Below are 19,222 nucleotides of genomic sequence, written 5' to 3'. Positions count from 1 at the left end.
TAATGTTAATCGATTAGTTCCGAAATCGGAATTCTAAGACCATGATTCTGATATATATTTACCATCTTGGCCTGAGTTTAAGATATTTTGACATGCTTGCATCCAACACCAGGCTTTTACTTTTCTGGTAGCCACGAACCATAAAACATAATACGGTTTTGCTACGGTGTGTGATGGGTACATGCTAACCGCCAAATTTCATGTATTTAACTTATTTTGATTGGCTGCTACTTATTAGTAATGGTGAACCCTATATTCAAAAGTTGTCCCAGTTAAAATAAACCAAATACATTAAATTTAGCGTTTAGGATGTGCTCATGGACACCCAACATCCAAATTCAAACATAATGATAAGCTTTTTGCATTGTTTTATTCTAAAAAGTTGATATCAAAGATTTTATCACAGAGGCTTTAGACATATCGGATGTATAATTTTTCTCCTCTCTTTTCCCTTTTAGAAACTATTTGGTGCTAGGGTAGAGTATAGGGTTGGGCTGCTTCTGTCCATAACTTGAAACCTATGGTCCTATGGTAGTGGGCTCAACATATCCAAGAATTAGCCCCAAATCAAGGACTAATATCTTTTCCAATCAATCATTCACCAATAGTCTTATTATTCAATAACGTCCGTCCATTCTCCTGAAAACAAGCAGTCGAGATTTTGGATCATAACAGAGATAAAAGTGTATGTGACCAGAAACAAACAAAAAACAAATTAAAAAAATTGGGTTTCGTAGTTTGGAAATCCTTGTATGATTACTACTTCCCAAGTCTTTTTTTGGGTGTGTTTTCGTTTGATGTATAAAAGCATAAATAGAATTCAGTAAATTGATAAAAACAGCAACAGGTCGATTACAAAGTGCGTATAATGGAGACCACAGTGGCAGAATGTGTTGATTGTTTTTCTCTCCATTCAATCCAACAAGACTCGTCTATAATTGACAGCGATGACTCTGTACGAATATATTAATCAATAATTTCTTCAGCTTATGGGTTATGTTTCAAGTTGAAAGGGTGCTGTATAAATTATAATCCTCTATAAATTTATTTCTAGGCCAGAATCACTGAAGAATGTAATTATGTAAGAGCATTATGCACAAGGATATAAAGCCATTGGTACATCAACAACCTTTACGAGGTTCTTCCTCGTTGCCTGTTTTGCTTACTACTTTTTTTGATTTAGAAATGTAAGGAACTAGTAATATTTAAATTTTATCAATCGCGAGTAAAACAAGCTCAGTAAACGATCTCAGTTCTCTTGATTGTTGCTTTGTCACAGGCTCACAGCCATCTTGTCTGAGAAGTCTAACGCAATTTATAAAGTGTTCTATATCTAATTTAACATTGAAAGCACTATACACTTTCTTGAAAATTGAAATGCAATGCGTTAATAAGTCAGTCGAGTTTCTCTACCGAATTTGAGTTTGAGGTTTATTTTTATCGAGTTGAATTTGATTGTTTAGTTTATTGACTAATTTTGTTATTCCAACTTGACTCGACTTGCAAACAATTCAATTTGAGTCGATTTTGAGTAATTTACAAAAATTTTAATTTATTGTTATATCGACCTTATTTAGAACTTACATTTTTATAAACAGATTCTGCTATTCAAAATTTTTTAAAATAAAATTATGTGCATATGGTCAAATGATTCAAGGAATATTAATTTATGAGTAGTATTACGTATTCCAAATTCTATTTTCCAATGTTGTCCCATGAATAACAGGGCACAAACATGGCAAGTTGTAAGGGTGATTAATGTTCATATAGGAATCTCATTGTTGTTAGTATGAGGTGAACTAATCATGCCTTGCCAATTTGCCAATTAGATTTGAGAAAAAAATAAATAAAAATATTTTCGGGCGTTTCTAGCATTTTCCTTAATTTACGGATAGAATGCTTCATTCACCTTCAATAAATCTCATCATAATAATTTTTACTCATTTTATTATATTCTTCCCATCCAAACGTAGTAAAAGTGTCTGGTATTTGAGTCATCTTGCCCAATCTACGCTTTCATCTTAGCCATATATAGTAGTATGACAATTTATATTATCCACTTTTATAAAGAAACTAGTTGAGAAGTCGCGTGTTGAGGCGGTCTATAAAAATTATATTAATGATGTAATATTAATATTTGTAGAATAAAATAATTTTATGGTTGTCTATAAAACGTATATTAATGTTTCCAAGTTAATATTTGTAGGATAACATAAATTTTATATTATAAAAATCTTGATGTAATACCAATACTAATATATAAAATTGCAAAATTGGAATATAATTCATGCTGAAAAAATGAAAATAAATTTATACACGTATTAACAATTTAATGCACGACGAATCTTAATTTTATTTGTGTTTTTTAAAAAGTAATCATGTTCTTACATTGTCACCTTCCTCCAATTTTTTTGGATTGATTGTGCACAAAAACATCTAACCTAAATCCTTGAGATAGCGGTCTATAACTACCCTTGCTTGTAATAATCTTTATTTTTTAATAATGTGTAAACAACCTTCACTTAAAAGTTGCTTGAACGGAGCAAACAAATTATAATAATTTTTTCCTGTATACAAAGTAAATCATATAAAAATTAACAACAACAAACATGTCCGATGAACAAAACAAATATTATAAAAAAATAACCAACAAACACACATCACTAATAGTTAATTTATTGATATCATCCATCAATATCATGTCAAGACTATATTCTTTTCCCGTGTTTGGATTTGTCGACTCCCACATAGTGGTCTATAACTATCTTTGCTTGCAACAACCTTTATTTTTTTTTTAATATTGTATAAACATCCTTCACTCATCGTTGTAGAAGAACGGCACCACCGAGTTAGAAATCGAGCAAGAAAACTATTACCAGAGAGAGGTAGGGTTATGGCATTGAAAGAGAGGATGTTGTGTTTATATGATCCAAAACCCTACAATCTATAGGGGTATTTATAGTTGCAGAGAGACTTGTGTGCTAATCTTTCCCATAATTAAATAATCTGAAACAAAATCAGATTGAAATTGAAATAGAGGAGGTTGTGTTTAGATGATCCAAAACCCTACAATCTATAGGGGTATTTATAGGCGCAGAGAGACTTGTGTGCTACTCTTTCCCATAATTAAATAATCTGAAACAAAATCAAATTAAAACTTTCAAGCTACCATATTCCATAAATAATCTGAAACAAAATCAAATTCTGAAACTTTCTTCTAATATACATGAAACTAAAAAAGGTAGTTCTAATTTTTGATATTTTTCATCCAAAAATTTCAGAAAATTAGAAAAATAAAACGGAGCGATGTGAGAGGCGCCACATACACGCCCCTCGCTTCTCCTTTATATAAGTATATTGAAATAATCTGAAACAAAATCAAATTAAAACTTTCAAGCTACTATATTCCATAAATAATCTTAAACAAAATCAGATTCTGAAACTTGCTTCTAATATACATGAAACTAAAAAAAGATAGTTTTAATTTTTGATATTTTTCATCCAAGAATTTTAGAAAATTAGAAAAATAGAACGGAGCGATGTTAGAGGCGCCACCTAGACGCCTCTCGCCTCTCGCTTCTCCTTTATATATGAGTATATTGATTCAATATAAATTAAAGATGAATTGCAAAACCATGGAAGACAAAGATAGTATTGCATGTACTTTGGGTTATGTGGTGAATCGTGGCTTTCATAGGCCAGAGCTGATTTTCATGGATGTATATGCACATATATGTATAAACACGGTTGTAGAATAACAGAGCATATACTATATGTTATTTGTACGAACAAATAATGCAACTTGGCCGCGTTCGATATATAGTAAAATATGTAACCATCGTCCTGCAGAGAATTGAAGCAAAGGAACATGCATGCATGAGATATATCAGCATCATCTTTCATCACACTTCACATATAGAAATTGACAGAAAGTTTTTCAATCTCATCTTTTATTTGGAAGGCTAATAAATTTCAGACAATAACGAAACACTCCTCGTTTTTCACTAGTAACATGGAAGTGTCATTGTAACAATCTTCGTCCTAACTTGTCATTTCAAATCATCACATCATCAGCCATACTCGATTTATTTTTCTAAAGTGCTAAAATTTTGTAGATCTCATATCTTTTTCAGTTGAAAATGTGATTTCGAAGTTGAGAAGCTGAGTTAATTTAATCAGAAAAATAAAAAACAAAGATTACAATAAGTGATAACAGGGCCTACTATAGGTGCAACTGATAAGATAAAAGAGGAGGTGTTAAGAAGCTAGGTAGCAGAGGATATTGCATGATTAATTATCCCAATCATGTGTTTTGCCATGGATATGTCTACAAAGTGCTTGATATTAGTGATGCAAAAGGTTGGGATCAACACATGGGGTGTTTAGTTTTGTGGCAAAGTAATGTTTAAGTTGATTGATTAGAAATAAAGAGGATGCTTCATGCTTCTAATTGCTTATTAAAGAAATTAGGTTAAGTTAATTTTTTTAAGACTTTTAACCAGTTTTGCCAACCAATAGACATTAATGTTAGTTTCTCTGTTTACTTTTGAATCTTTTAGACAAGTAGATACCAATAAAATACTTTTATAAAATATAATTTTATAGATTATTCACACACTAAAAATTAAATAAAATTTAAAAATAAATTATAAAATTATAGTTTATATGAGTCCTAAAATATGTGAAAGAAGACAGTAAACAATTGAAAGACGGGGGAATATTACAAGAACAAATAGCTACTCTAGTTAATACTATAATTTTGGAAATGTTTCGGAAGGAAAATGATATAAAAACAAGTGAAATCAACTTTTTCGGATTCCATAAAAATGTCTTACTGTAGAGTCCTTTAGTCAGTTTACAGTGATACACTTTTAAAAAGACACGACAGGTCTGAGCCATGTGACAATAATTTTAAATTTCTGAGACCTTAGTCAAGAGGGTCAGAAACCGCGGCTTCTGTCAAAGCAGTTGTTGCTGGACGATGAAATCGAATTCTTTTTTTTTTTTCCAATAATAAAATGTGGCAGAAATATATGATACCTCTAGGTCTGGTGGTAAATGAGTTGGCTACTTCCAGAAAGAAAACAAATGGGCTCAAGAAAACTGGGACTCGATACATGCTGTGTCATTTATATGGAGTTTATTGAACAGAGTGTTATCTTCTTCCTCTGTGTGACTGTTTTAATTTGGAATATATCAATACACTAGCTACTGCAGTTGTAATAATATTACTTGATGTTGAAGCCTGCGAGGTCTATTTTACTGTATAATCAGTTGCTTGTTATCGGGATCTTGTTTGCTCTTTGTGGATTCAGAGAAGCTATTGTTTGGCAGTTTTTTTGACTTTAGCATGATGTAACAACTAACAAGCAATAAATTCCAATTTTGTTTTCGTTCAATATCCATGCGATAGTATGATTTATGAGACAAAAGAAAATAACGAAGGCCTAGTTTGTTTCAATATAACCCAACTACGTAAGCAAAAATTGATTGAATATAAACTAGTTGAGAAGCCGCGCGTTGCGACGGTCTATAAAAATTATATAAGTGATCTAATATTATATTTTTAGAATAAAATAATTTTATGGCTGTCTATAAAAAGTATATTAATATTTTAAAGTTAATATTTGTAGGATAAAATAAATTTATATTATAAAAATCTTGATTTAATACCAATACTAATATATAAAATTGCAAAATTGGATTATAATTCATGGTGAAAAATGAAAATAAATAAATTTATACACGTAATTAACAATTTAAAGCATGACGAATTTTAATTTTATTTGTTTTTTTTTAAAGTAATCATGTTCTTACATTGTCACCTTCCTCCAATTTTTTTGGATTGATTGTGCACAAAAACATCTAACTTAAATATAACTACCCTCTTAAAAGTTGCTTAAACAGAGAAAACAGATAATGCATGAATAATATTTTCATGTATACAAAGTAAATAATATAAAAATTAACAACAACAAACATTTCCGATGAACAAAACAAATATTATAAAAGAATAACCGACAAACATACATCACTAATAATTAATTTATTGACATCAACCATCAATATCATGTCAAGACTATATTCTTTTCACGTGTTTGGATTTGTCGACTCCAATGTAACGGTCTATAACTACATTTGCTTGCAACAACCTTTACTGTATAAACAGCCTTCACTTATCGTTGTAGAAGAACGACACCTCCAAGTTAGAAATCGAGCAAGAGAAAGGTATTTCTGATTTTTGATATTTTCCATCCAAGAATTTCAGAAAATTAGAAAAATAGAACGGAGCTGTGAGAGGCGCCACCTACAAGTCCCTCGCTTCTCCTTTAAAAATCGAGTAGTAAGAGAACTATCAGGTTGGTTTGTGGTATTGAGAGAGGAGGTTGTGTTTAGATGATCCAAAACCCTACGATCTATACGGTATTTATAGGTGCAGAGAGACTTGTTTGCTACTTTTTCCCATAATTAAATAATCCGAACAAAATCAGATTAAAATTTTCAAGCTACCATATTCCATAAATAATCTGTCTTTCCCATAATTAAATAATCTGAAACAAAATCAAATCAGATTAAAACTTTCAAGCTATTATATTCTATAAATAATCTGAAGCAAAATCAGATTCTGAAACTTGCTTCTAATATACCCGAAACTAAAAAAGGTAGTTCTAATTTTTGATATTTTTCATCCAAAAAATCCAGAAAATTAGAAAAATAGAACGGAGCGATGTGAGAGGCGCCTACTTTTTCCCATAATTAAATAATCCGAACAAAATCAGATTAAAATTTTCAAGCTACCATATTCCATAAATAATCTGTCTTTCCCATAATTAAATAATCTGAAACAAAATCAAATCAGATTAAAACTTTCAAGCTATTATATTCTATAAATAATCTGAAGCAAAATCAGATTCTGAAACTTGCTTCTAATATACCCGAAACTAAAAAAGTAGTTCTAATTTTTGATATTTTTCATCCAAAAAATCCAGAAAATTAGAAAAATAGAACGGAGCGATGTGAGAGGCGCCACCTACACGCCGCCCGCTTCTCCTTTATATAAGTATATTGATTGGGTGCAAGTGTTTGGTTAGATGATATCTAGATAGATATGATAAGAAAACTTTAATTTTCATGATATTTGTAGTTACCTCAAAACATGAGAACTTAGTTACCTGGGTTCATCATGGCCACTCCAAATTTTAAAAATCTTAAATTTCAAAATCTTGTTATATTTACAACCTATTGGATATAAAAATTATTATATAATAATAAATTATCTTTTAAAATGATCTTTTATATTTATATTAAATCAAATTTCAAAATTGAAAATAAGTTACCGAAAAACACTAACATTTCACTTATTACATTCGAGTTTATGACGGAAATTGACTTGTAAGCTACGAATAGGTTACATCTCTCGGGAAACTGGGATTTTTTTAAGTCCAGCCATAATATTCTTCGTAAATTGAATATATGTAAATTATCTTACTTAATCCACTTCTTGGATGAATTAACCAGCCTCATTCCAGAGGTGTTCCCCTAATCCCGTGCGTGTTTTACAGAATGCCAGAACTGCAACTCTACCTTTTCATATTATAATAAAAAGTTACTCCCTCCGTCCCCCTCAATTGTTTACATTGAAGGGGGACACGGAGACTAATACAATGTATGAAAAATGAGTAAAGTTAGATGAAAAGTGGGTAAAGTGGTGGGACCTATCAATATTTAATAATAGATTTGAGATAGTGGAGGAAAGTAGTGGGTGTAATAGTAGTTTTTATTGTTAAATATGAGATAGTGGGGGAAGATAATGGGTGTAATGATGAGAAAAACTTACTATTTATGGTAATGTAAAGAAATGAGAGGGACATCCCAAAATAGTAACTGTAAACAAATGAGAGGGACAGAGGGAGTAATAATTTTGAGAAAAGACAGAGTTTCAACACGCTTACCAGATCTTAATGCTGTTTTTGAGCAAAGGTCTTTGGTATTAAACTTGTACTATTATAATGAACATGTACAACCTGTTAGCCTATGCTAATTATTCTGCAGGCCTTTAACCACCGTCCTTTAGTTCAAGATTATGAGATTCCATACAATTCTGATTCTAGTTTTTGTATATTTTAACATCTAATCCATCTGCAAAATAAGGATTCAGAATAATATCATTCCTGATTGTTCAAATGTCAGCTTCTGTAGCTACACCTGCATGTGCATTGCAATAATACGTTGATTTTCATATGTAAAATGTCAACTAAACTCAACCAGCTCCTTCTTCTTCTTTTTTATCACAACCACCTCTTTTACAGGCTGTTTGAGTGAACTTAAAATAAGTGTTTCGTACTTCAAATAAAAAAGTGGAGTAGAAGTCAGAAGCAAGTTAAGACTTATATAAGTGATTAAAGTGTTTGTTGAAGAAGTCGAAACCCTGAAATAAAAGATAACATTCCTAGCTTCTAACTTATAAACCCAGAAAGCGGACTTTTAAGCAATAAACAAACACTATCTTAGTATTAACACAAAAATTATGTAGATTGCTTGATTTGTACACCCGTGTCAGGATTAGGCGCTCCTCTCCTAGTTTATACTAGCTTGTAACCGTCCTGGGTTACAATATTATATTTTATTATATATTTTGAATACTTAATTTTAAAAAATATATATTTATACTAAAATGATACATAATCAGAGTTCATATTTTAAAAAATAAAATAAATAAACATGTTAAATTAATATATTTTTATTATGCAGATTAAATAATTATTTTTATGGAGCATGTTAAATAATTTCTAATAATTGAATATTTTAATTAGAGCCAGATGAAAAGTGGCTTATTATTATATATTTGAATGATACTCCTTCCGTCCCCTCATTTGTTTATATTGGGGACGGGGGCTCGTCACGCATTCTAATACTCTCGTAAAATGTAATTTGATTAATTATTTTGAACTTTTTTTTTGAATAAAAAATCGATGTTTAAAGTTTTATACAAAAAGGAAAATTTTTCAAAAATAAGTTATAGAACTATATTTTATATGCGTCTTAAAATGCATATCGAGCAGTAAAAAAAACTTTAAAAGGAAAATGAGACGGACAAACCGAGTATATAATTTAAAGTAGAGATTTGTGTCTGATTATCGAAAGTGTTTCGCTCTCTTTTATGGCCAAGTGTTTCTGTAGATTTTTTAAAGCTAATTAACATGTTTTATCATCATGATTCATGAAAGAGTATGTAAAAAGAAAGGACGGGAGAGATGACAGAATTAGAGCCAGCTGAAAAGTGAAGACGTTATAAAATAAGGCTTCCTTTTTTCCTGCCCCATAAAAATCTCTCCCCCGCTCCAGCCACAGTTGCAGTAAAGGCATGCACTCGGGGTCGGGGGCCATAGAACAAGAGCATCACTAGGCTGTCATTTATATTCATCACTTTTTTATATTTAATTACAGATTAGTTCAATATATATTGATAAAAAAGATAAATACAGATTTCACTCCATAAACTTATTATTCAATCGATTTGTTAAAAAAAAACTCAACTCAAAATGGGGCACATTATAAATACACTCCGTACCTAGTCCGTGATTTTATTTTTATTTTCACTGTTATACTCCGAACAAATAATAAATACACGTTATTTTTCGAAAATTAGTTTAGTTCCCAAAAAATATCATCCCAGATCTTTCACCAGACAGATGACAAATTTTGTCGAGACCCTAAAAACGATTTTCGAAAATTAAAGAATTCTCATACGAACAAAAAAAACTATACTATTGGCATACAGAAGTCTAACAAAGACCCGAGCCTAAGCCAAGGTCCCTTTCATTCTCAAAATCTCAACTCACAAGACCACGAACATGATCACATATATGACAGATTCCAACTCTCCCATGTTACAACTTCCACAAACTTGCCCCCACAATCTTTTCTCCTTTTCTATATATACCCTTCATATTCACTTAACCCCCTCTCAACTTGCACTCTTCCATTTATTTCCCATTCCGAAAAACATAACAATCATTTGAACTTCAAAACAAGCCCTCCTCTTGACAATGTGTTCCTCCAAGTCCAAACTTCAACAAACGACCACTCCCTCTTTTGATCTCAATGGTCGTCCTGTCCTTCAGCCGAATCAAGTCCCGCTGCTCGAACGTCGAATATCGTCGAAAAAATCCGTTACACCACCTAAAATTCAGCCTCTGCGCCCTCCCCATAGTAATGTGACTAGTCCAAAACTAAGGCCTTTTGTGACCACTCCACCTATGTCTCCGAAGCTGAAATCGCCTCGACAGCCTGCGATTAAACGAGGGAATGACCCGAATGGACTTAATTCTAGCGTTGAGAAGCTGGTTTTGACACCCAAGAGTGATCCGAAGGCTAGGATTCCTGTGAAGAAGTCAAAGACCGAGACGGCTTGTGTTGACACTAGCACATTGAATTATGTTTCGTCTTGTATAGTCGAGGCTCCTGGAAGTATTGCAGCGGCTAGGAGGGAGCAAGTGGCGAATTTGCAAGTGCAGAGAAAAATGAAGATTGCTCATTATGGAAGGTCAAAGTCTGCGAAATATGACCCCTACCTGAACCTCAATGATAATATTGAGCCAACTCTTAATGTCACAGAGGATAAAAGATGCAGTTTCATTACACCTAATTCAGGTATGCTCTTTAATTTATATCTTTATTTTTAACTGAGCCTTTGCCCGAACCTTCAACCTCTTGTTACGAGCGGAAATTTGAATATTATCACACTCGTGCCTTTAAGGAAGCTAATATCCTCATTTCCCAACCTCTTGTTACTGAGAGAAGATAAATATGCGCTATGCTTGAATTTGAAAAAAAAAATAAGTATTCGGAGTTTTTCATTATTAATAAAATAGCGCTGCTTTTTGTTATCTTTGCAGACCCGATTTATGTTGCTTACCATGATGAAGAATGGGGAGTTCCCACCCATGATGACAAGTAATTCTCTTGTTCCGCTAGCATTATTTTATATATGTGTGAACAATTTTTTTTAGCATTGCGATTTGGGGATTAACTATATACGATTCTTCTAATGATATGCAGGGTGCTGTTTGAATTGTTAGTGCTAACTGGTGCACAAGTTGGATCAGATTGGACTTCAGTCCTAAAGAAAAGACAGGAATTCAGGTGAGGAGCCTAATATTTACAATTAGCATGCAAACATTAAAATTTTGCTAACTTATAGCTCTAACTCTGCTGTTTTTATATACAGAGATGCTTTCTCAGAATTTGATGCAGAAATTGTCTCTAAATATTCAGAAAAGAAAATTACATCAATCAGTGCTGAGTATAACATAGAGTTAAGGCTAGTCAGAGGAGTTGTAGACAATTCTAACAGAATTCTTCAGGTAATCACTGCAACACTTTTATCTTTTTATGTTTATTAAACAACATAACAATTTAAGAAATCTATTAACACTAGGCTTACAAATTTGGTTTTCAGATTAAGAAGGAATTTGGGTCATTTGACAAATATCTATGGGGATTTGTCAACAACAACCCTATTGTCACACAATACAAATTATGCAACAAAATGCCTGTCAAAACTTCAAAATCAGAGGGCATTAGCAAAGACATGGTCAAGAGAGGATTCCGATTAGTCGGACCCACTGTTCTACACTCCTTCATGCAGGCAGCTGGACTCACCATCGACCACCTCATCACCTGCCCGCGCCACCTTCAATGCACTGCGCTGGCTCAGAGACGCGCCACCGTGGCACCAGCTCTATGAAGTTGTCATTCACATGGCAAACAAGAATGGCTATTAATTTTAGTAATCACAAGATTATAACACTAATAGTTTCTTAATTGTTAGGTAATTTTCCAGCTAGGAACTTGAAGATAATGTCTAGGTTGTGTGAAGGTGTGATGTTTTATTATATGTTGTTGTAAGATATTATACTCAACAGCAGTGATTTTTAGAAGGAGTTTAAGATAGAAGAGCATGTGCAGGTGGGCAGAAAAAACTGGGACAGAAGCATGTGTTTGGTGCATATGCCATTCACTTTGCTTTGTGACCACCACCTCTTCTCCATTATTTGATGGCTTTTTAACAGGTTGTGTGAAAAAGAATCAAATGTGATCAAGATAAGGCAATTTGTGATTTTCTTCACACCCATAATATGGATAACAATGGGTGTAGCATAATCTAGAGTGGAGGGTTTTGAGTGTTTTTGTGTTTTTTTAGGAGTTTGAGCATTGGATTGTATCATTATTGACTGTGGGGTGCTTGGTATATATTTGATTGAGCAGATGTAAATATACTTTGACACTTTCTTTGTGCATGTGATCTTGCTTTCTTTACAGACTTTTCTCATTTTTCGCAACTTTTATACAGTTTATGACATTATGGTTACATTCATATGCAGATTCTGACATCAAAATCATAGCTTTGTAGCCATTCAATGTCTCATTCATAGAAGAAGAATCTTAGGCTTTTGGGATAGATACAAGAAAGTACACATTCCTTATACTCATGCAACCAAGAGTTTTTGAATTATTGTAGAGTAGTTCCTCACAAACAGTAATTCTCATTTTTAGATATGAGTTATGTATCAGACCAGTAATCTGTTTGAATAGTAAACAACACAGAGCAATTTTGATGAGATTAAAAGATCATAGTTACTAAATTATCATTTTAGCTTTATTTTTTAATTGTGCATTTTAAGTTAATAGCTAGCTAATGTTTCTATCCTAAAACATGTGACTAATGAATAAGTGTCATGGATAACCAGTAGTGTTTTTCTTTGTCTTGGAGTACAAACCTTAGAGTAAATAAAAGTTACATCGATAATTCGTATTTATATGGAAGTAAAATACTTTAGTGCCGATAATTCTCTCTCAAAATTAGGGTTTGCAGTTTTGAGAGTCGACTCCAAGTTCTAACCCCCACTTCTCCGCTCTTCATCCTTCATCCCCTCTGATTAATCATCTTCGTTCTTCCATCTTCTCTCGTATTTCTTAATTTTATCAATAAAACCAAGATCTAATCCTTTTGGGTGAGTTCTTGTTGAGTACCTTGTCATCAAGGTCGTGCCCATCTTTTTGGGATGTTTGTGTCTGTTTTGACGTTTCTGTGTGTTTTGTTATGGGTCTCGGTAATGTTTCTAAGAAGGAGTTACATGATATTTTGGGTAATCCGTGAGGCTTGTATCAGATATGGCACGGTGGTGAATATCGTAAGAGCTCACCTTTCACGACATAAAATTGTTCATCTTTTGGGGTCATTTGTTGATCCAATATCGGTTGATGTAACTGATAATTCTGAACATTGGGCTACAGATGCTGCTGCTTATGTGAAGGTCAATTGCGATGCTACTATGTTCACAACTGATATAGGTTGGATTGTTCGAGATTTGATTGTAATACTTTTTAGTATAAAGAATTTAAATATTCTATCTGTTAAACGATCTGAAAACAAAGCGGCTATATGTTTAGCTCGTTTTTTGTTTCTTAATCAGGTTGTAATTGACAGTTCGAGGGTTTGTCTCGGCTGGGTTTCAGTTATCTATTAAATTTTTTTGCTTTTCGTCAAAAAAAAAAATACTTTAGTGCCGAAAAGAGTTATGGGATGGTTGGTGTTTTTAGTTAAGTATAACACTTTATAACTAATAAGACAGGTGTGTCTCTCATTATTCATATAATTGTTTATATTTGTTTTTAAAATGATATTCAAAATTTATATTTATAATTTTATTTTTAACATCATTATATTTTTTTTAATGAAAAATTATATAATAATATATTGGAATCTGATAAAAATATTATTGACAAATCGATTATGTATTTTTAGATATTTAATCAATATTGTATCTTCGGCACTACTCTACTCTATCCGATTTGCTAGCTTTAATAATTTGCTAGCTTTAATAATGTTATTAATCTTGGGCAGAGCAAGGACAATCCCACGGGAGCAAAAGGAAGTTCAACAATGTTCTAAATTATAATTTAAGACATTTAGATTAAATGTGTGCTCCAACAATTCCTAATGGTGGCTTAAACCACTAGGACATCCAACAAGTGCCTCATTTTTGAGGCACTACTAAGCATGTCTTAAATCAATTTTCACAACAAAATATTAACTCCCCACCATTTCAATGAATCTCTCTTTTCTTACCTTTTCACTTTCATTCAATATTAGTTCAAATAAATTATGTGTTTAATAATAAGGCACGATTATAGGGCATTTTGTTTGAGTTCATATATTAAAAAGATGTCTAAATCACTAAAACACTATTTTTTATTATATTTTTAAGTCATTTCATAGGATATTGTTGGACTTGCTCTAAAAGCGTTGGAGCGGAGACCTGCAACTCGTAGTCATAATAGGATGACACATTCTTGCAACTCGTAGGAACAACAGGTTGATTTGAACTTGAAAGGATAATATTGCGGATTCAATTAAAAAGAAAATTTTGATTTGAATTCTTGAAATATAGATCTAACGGTACCCGTACAGTGTGTTAGATAACCTTTCTAACATGCGTTTGTAAGGGAACATGATCTTTTACAATATAAGTGGTGATTAGTCAGACCATTGATTGATTACTATTACTTTCGACTTCCTACTTCTTTTAATATAAAGAAGGTTAAGTTTAGATTGTGATTCAAGTTAGTATAGCTCTTTCAATTTAGTTTGATCTAAAAAATTAAGGAGGAACCACATCAAATTTTGGAGACATGCATTTACCGAACTCAATAAGAACGTTTTTTATCAGAAAAGATAAGAATATAACAACACTTTTTTTTTTGTCTTGTTCAGCTTATCTTAGTTTTCGTTAATCAATCATTTATTTCTGAAAATGAAGAATATAAAATATCTATTAAAAATATTAAGAAATATAATATAAATTTGAAGAAGAAAAATCCAAATAGTCCTTCTTTTTAAAAAAATTGTAAAACTCTGGCCCATTACTTGCACATATGATCCGCAAACTGAGCAGTACTAGACAGGCCCTCCCTCCCCTCGTCCCCTACCCTAAAATAAAACCTAATCATCCAACATGCAAGTATGCAACATCTACGATTGTAAATTGGAGCAATATAGGCAAAGCCTAACGAGTAGAATCGAGACTAAAATTTGATCATCTGCACTCTCTACTCTCTGGGAGGCTTTAAGAGTGGGAGAAATATATATTAAACAGTCCGGCCCAATATACTAGGCCTTAAAATATATTGCAATCAACTCAAGTACCCTATTGGGCTACTAGTCCAGTACAAGTGGGTGTATAAATGTTTCCTCGGAACATTTCCAATATTTTTTTTTAGATTTATATATTTGTGGATGAATTATATCGAAATACAATAAATCACATCCGAGATTTCTCAAAGACTTTAATCATTTATAAGTTTTAACTTGTTTGTAACTTCTACTCCACTTTTTTATTTTAAGCAAGAATCACTTATCTTAAACTCACCCAAACGGCCCCTTAATATGATAATTACAGATCAAAATAACTATTAAGTACATTGATTCATTTTAAAATACCTAACTTGAAGAATTATTTTATCCAATTTCTAAAAATTAATAAATAAAGCCGTCATATCAAGACAAAATTAAACCACAATAAAAATAATTTTTAATTTATTTGTTTGGATAAATATTTCTTATTTACAATTTATCAGATATATAAATGATTAATATAGTGCGATATATTTTTACAAAATTAGATTTTAAAAATATAAATAAATCATTAAAATAGTTTCAACTTTCTAAACTATAACTTATAAATCATCAGAAATTGACTTATAAGTAGCTACTGGCCACAAACTGGGAGGAGAACCTTACCTAAACAGGCCCTTAGTCTGCAGCAGTTGTTTTTGTCTGTCTTGCAAATTTTAACAATTCAGAAAAGAGCATGTATGATAAGAAGCAGCCATACCAGCTGAGACGAATAGCACAAGTGAGTAGGCAAATAAGACAGCAGGGAATGGAGGGCTCAGCACAAAAATGAAAAACCACCGACGATTAACAATCTACATAACATACCCTTGCTCAACAAGCGACAAAATGCGCCAGCATTTTGCCAGCATATTAATTACTTGCAACTTGCAACAACTCATCTTTCCCCCTGTCCTAACATTCGTTTTGAAACATCAATGACAGTGTATCACATATGTGACCACAACTCTTACTTCAACACCTCGCTAACCATTCCAATTTCCAACTCAAACGACTCGTCGTCACTTCCTCCGTCTTCCTCGTGCCTTCAATAAATAACTCATCGGATTCCAACAACAACTACCACTTATAGTGAAACTCTAAAATGACACACTGAAAGTGTAATACTCCCTCCGTCTCAATTTATAGGTCCATTTTGGAATAAACACACATATTAAGAAAAAAGTTGGTTAGATAGAATCTTATCTCATGTATCATTAATTGGTGCATTGATAAGTGAGAATATAGTTGAGTTTCAAAAAAATCACAATAAATATAGGAATTTAGTGCATTGAGAAATGAGAATAAGGTTGAGTTTCAAAAAAATCACAATTAATATGTAGATAAATTTGTATTGAAAGAAGAGAGGGACAAATATTTTGGGACAAAATTTTTTTCCAAACTGGACCTATAAATTGAGACGGAGGAGGTAATTAAGAAGCTGCATATTAAATTTTAAAAATGATTTCATGACGATTTAATGAACTTTTAGAAGAATTAGTCTGGTGAATTGTCAGAAATTTGAGTTGGACTCTTCGATCTCACTCTCAATATTTTCATAATTTGGCTCACAGCGGTTGTCTCAGTTGGTTGAGACTGTGAGTTTAAGAATTTACTTCAAGATCATAGATTATATTCGATTATATTAGGTGGCAAAGAAGTAAATGGACTTCATTAATAATATCATGAAGAAAACCTACTTCATTCTAACCAGTGGACACGTACGTGTCCCCTAAAACTGTTTTACATATTTTTATCATTCTAAATTTTGCAAAATTATAAAAGTACCCTCACAAAATTTTGAAATATATAAGTGTATTTTGAAAATTTGCTTGGTGCCCCTTCAAAGTTTGGATCCTAAGTCCGCCCCTGATTTTAACGAATGTTTGCTTAGTTCTGGAAATAAAAAAATCGAGATAATAAGCTTTTAAACTTGTAAAATATTAGTCGTGGGGAATGGGGATATTAGTTTTCCTTTCACCACCTCCGCTGTCGACAGTCATATACTATCAGAGATGCTGTTGGTTCAAACTCCAGAGATTTATACAATAATTGTGCAAAGGCTAAAGAATAATTAGACGATCACCTAAATTTTATGACTACAGTACTACCGACACAAGAAAGTCAAGTGGAGACGTGGACAGAGCGATGTGTAAAACATAGTGTGAGACCATATTTTTTAACCACATATACCGAATCAAAATAAATTGGTGAAACACTCGCCAACTCAACTTCTTTTCGTCAACCACCACATGCATCAACGTAAACCTCTTTTTTACTGATTGTCAACATTTTCATTGAACCATAGATTTATTTCATTTTAAAAAATTAACATTTTTATTTTTTCAATTTCTTAAATATATATATTTGAGTAGTTTTAAATATTTTATCTTTGTGGAAAAAATGAATATGTTTAAAATAAGACACTTATATTTAACATGAAATAATACTCCTCCACGGGAAGATATAAGATATTGACAGATAAGATACTGATGATTCGAAATTTGTCAAAAATATGATGGATATGTAAATATAAAAAAAGGAAAAGTTCAAATTTTCTCTAAGGGAAGTGCGCCTTTTAGCAAAAACCAAATAATTAGTAGAAGTTACTTTTATAGTAAATCTTAAAGAAACAACTTATAAATTCCCAATAATAACAAAATAGACAGGACTTTCTTTTAAGAAATACTATAGATAGGACGTTGCTTGTGTTTTGTTACAAAAAGTATATAAACAGTATTACCCTTAAAAAAAAAGGTAAACAGATCTTTGCCTTTTCATATATTCATAATGCGAACTCTCGCTTTATTGCTCCCGCAATGAAATAAAATTGTGGCCATATATAATTTAGTCGTAGCCTCGTAGGTGACCGGGACCCTGTTGTTTTGCCCCCACATATTAGGTGAACTCAATTATATGCATGCTCTAGTGATTTCCACCATAAAGTGCATCCAATTTTTCCTCCCTTCAATTGTTATGTTTTTCGTTGCAAAAGTAAAATTCGATAAATTGGTACATATACATATAAACATGTCATAATCGTGATGTATATGACCTTGGACAGTGCACATTAGTTCAGCACATTATGTAATACCTACAACCGAAGCTGTACACTTTTGTTGTTCACCATTTGTGAGGTGGAACCAGAGAAAATGAAAGAAATGAGTCCTTGTATAAAACCAAATATATGGAATAGAGACCAATAATTTGTTGCTCTATTATTTGGTAAACAAGATTTTAGGTTTAATATTATTGTAACAAACAATGATTTCTGCATGTGCTTGTGTGTTTTTAATCTAAGTGGCTTAGTAATTATTAATATTTGATTTGATTGTATAGTATAAAAGATTTAAACTTTCTCTTTGTTTGCTGAATTTGATGAAATAAAAATTGAAAATCTGGACTTGTTCTTCTCTTTTGTATATTGATGACTTAAAATGGTGTATTTTGTGTTAAACATTATCTACTTCCTGTTTGTCATATTAATTTATGTATGAGTTTGTATAGTGTGTGTCCATGAGCACATGCTAAGCGCGGAATTTGTTATATTTGGGAAATTTTAATTGGTTGATGTATTTGCAGAAGTTCACCATTATTATGATATGAGAACCAATCAAACCCAAACTTATCAAATTTCGCGATTAGCATGTGCTCGTGGGTACGGACTAAAAAAACCATTTATGTATTGCTAGCAGCTACTACTCTTATGTATGCCACTGCAATTATCCTGGCAAAGACACGCGTATATATACAGTGAGACGTGTGCTGCATGTCTTTACACACGTGTTACCTTCTCCGCAACGTCTCCTTTTTGCATTTCAATTTTTTCTTTTTACGTATTCTCATTTATTCACTACTGAAACTGTTGAATTCAATGTAGCATTACATGTTTTCGTTTTTATTTAATCAGCAGGGTAAAAAAGTACTGCTACATCTTTATTCACAAAAATTAACTACACGAGATCGAGATAAGCTGCACAATGCTGTGTACGCAAGTGCAATCCGAAGAAGCCAAATGAAGATAGACAAATTCCCCTTAACGGC

The 19,222-nt window shown here is 32.1% G+C and overlaps 1 protein-coding gene across 1 annotated transcript; it reads left to right on the top strand.

The window, feature by feature from the left end:
* Nucleotides 1-9,949: 9,949 nt before the first annotated feature.
* On the top strand, nt 9,950-12,302 carry LOC108205416 (uncharacterized). The gene is made up of 5 exons (XM_017375365.2): nt 9,950-10,653; nt 10,899-10,956; nt 11,062-11,145; nt 11,231-11,366; nt 11,462-12,302. The coding sequence occupies exons 1-5, from the start codon at nt 10,050-10,052 to the stop codon at nt 11,747-11,749; spliced, it is 1,170 nt and encodes a 389-aa protein (XP_017230854.1). The 5' UTR covers nt 9,950-10,049; the 3' UTR covers nt 11,750-12,302.
* The last annotated feature ends 6,920 nt before the right edge of the window (nt 12,303-19,222 follow it).

This window comes from Daucus carota, chromosome 1 (assembly GCF_001625215.2).
Source record: "Daucus carota subsp. sativus chromosome 1, DH1 v3.0, whole genome shotgun sequence".
Classification (NCBI taxonomy): Eukaryota; Viridiplantae; Streptophyta; class Magnoliopsida; order Apiales; family Apiaceae; genus Daucus; species Daucus carota.
Note: the sequence above shows the minus strand (reverse complement) of the source record. Positions and strands in the feature narration are given on the sequence as shown.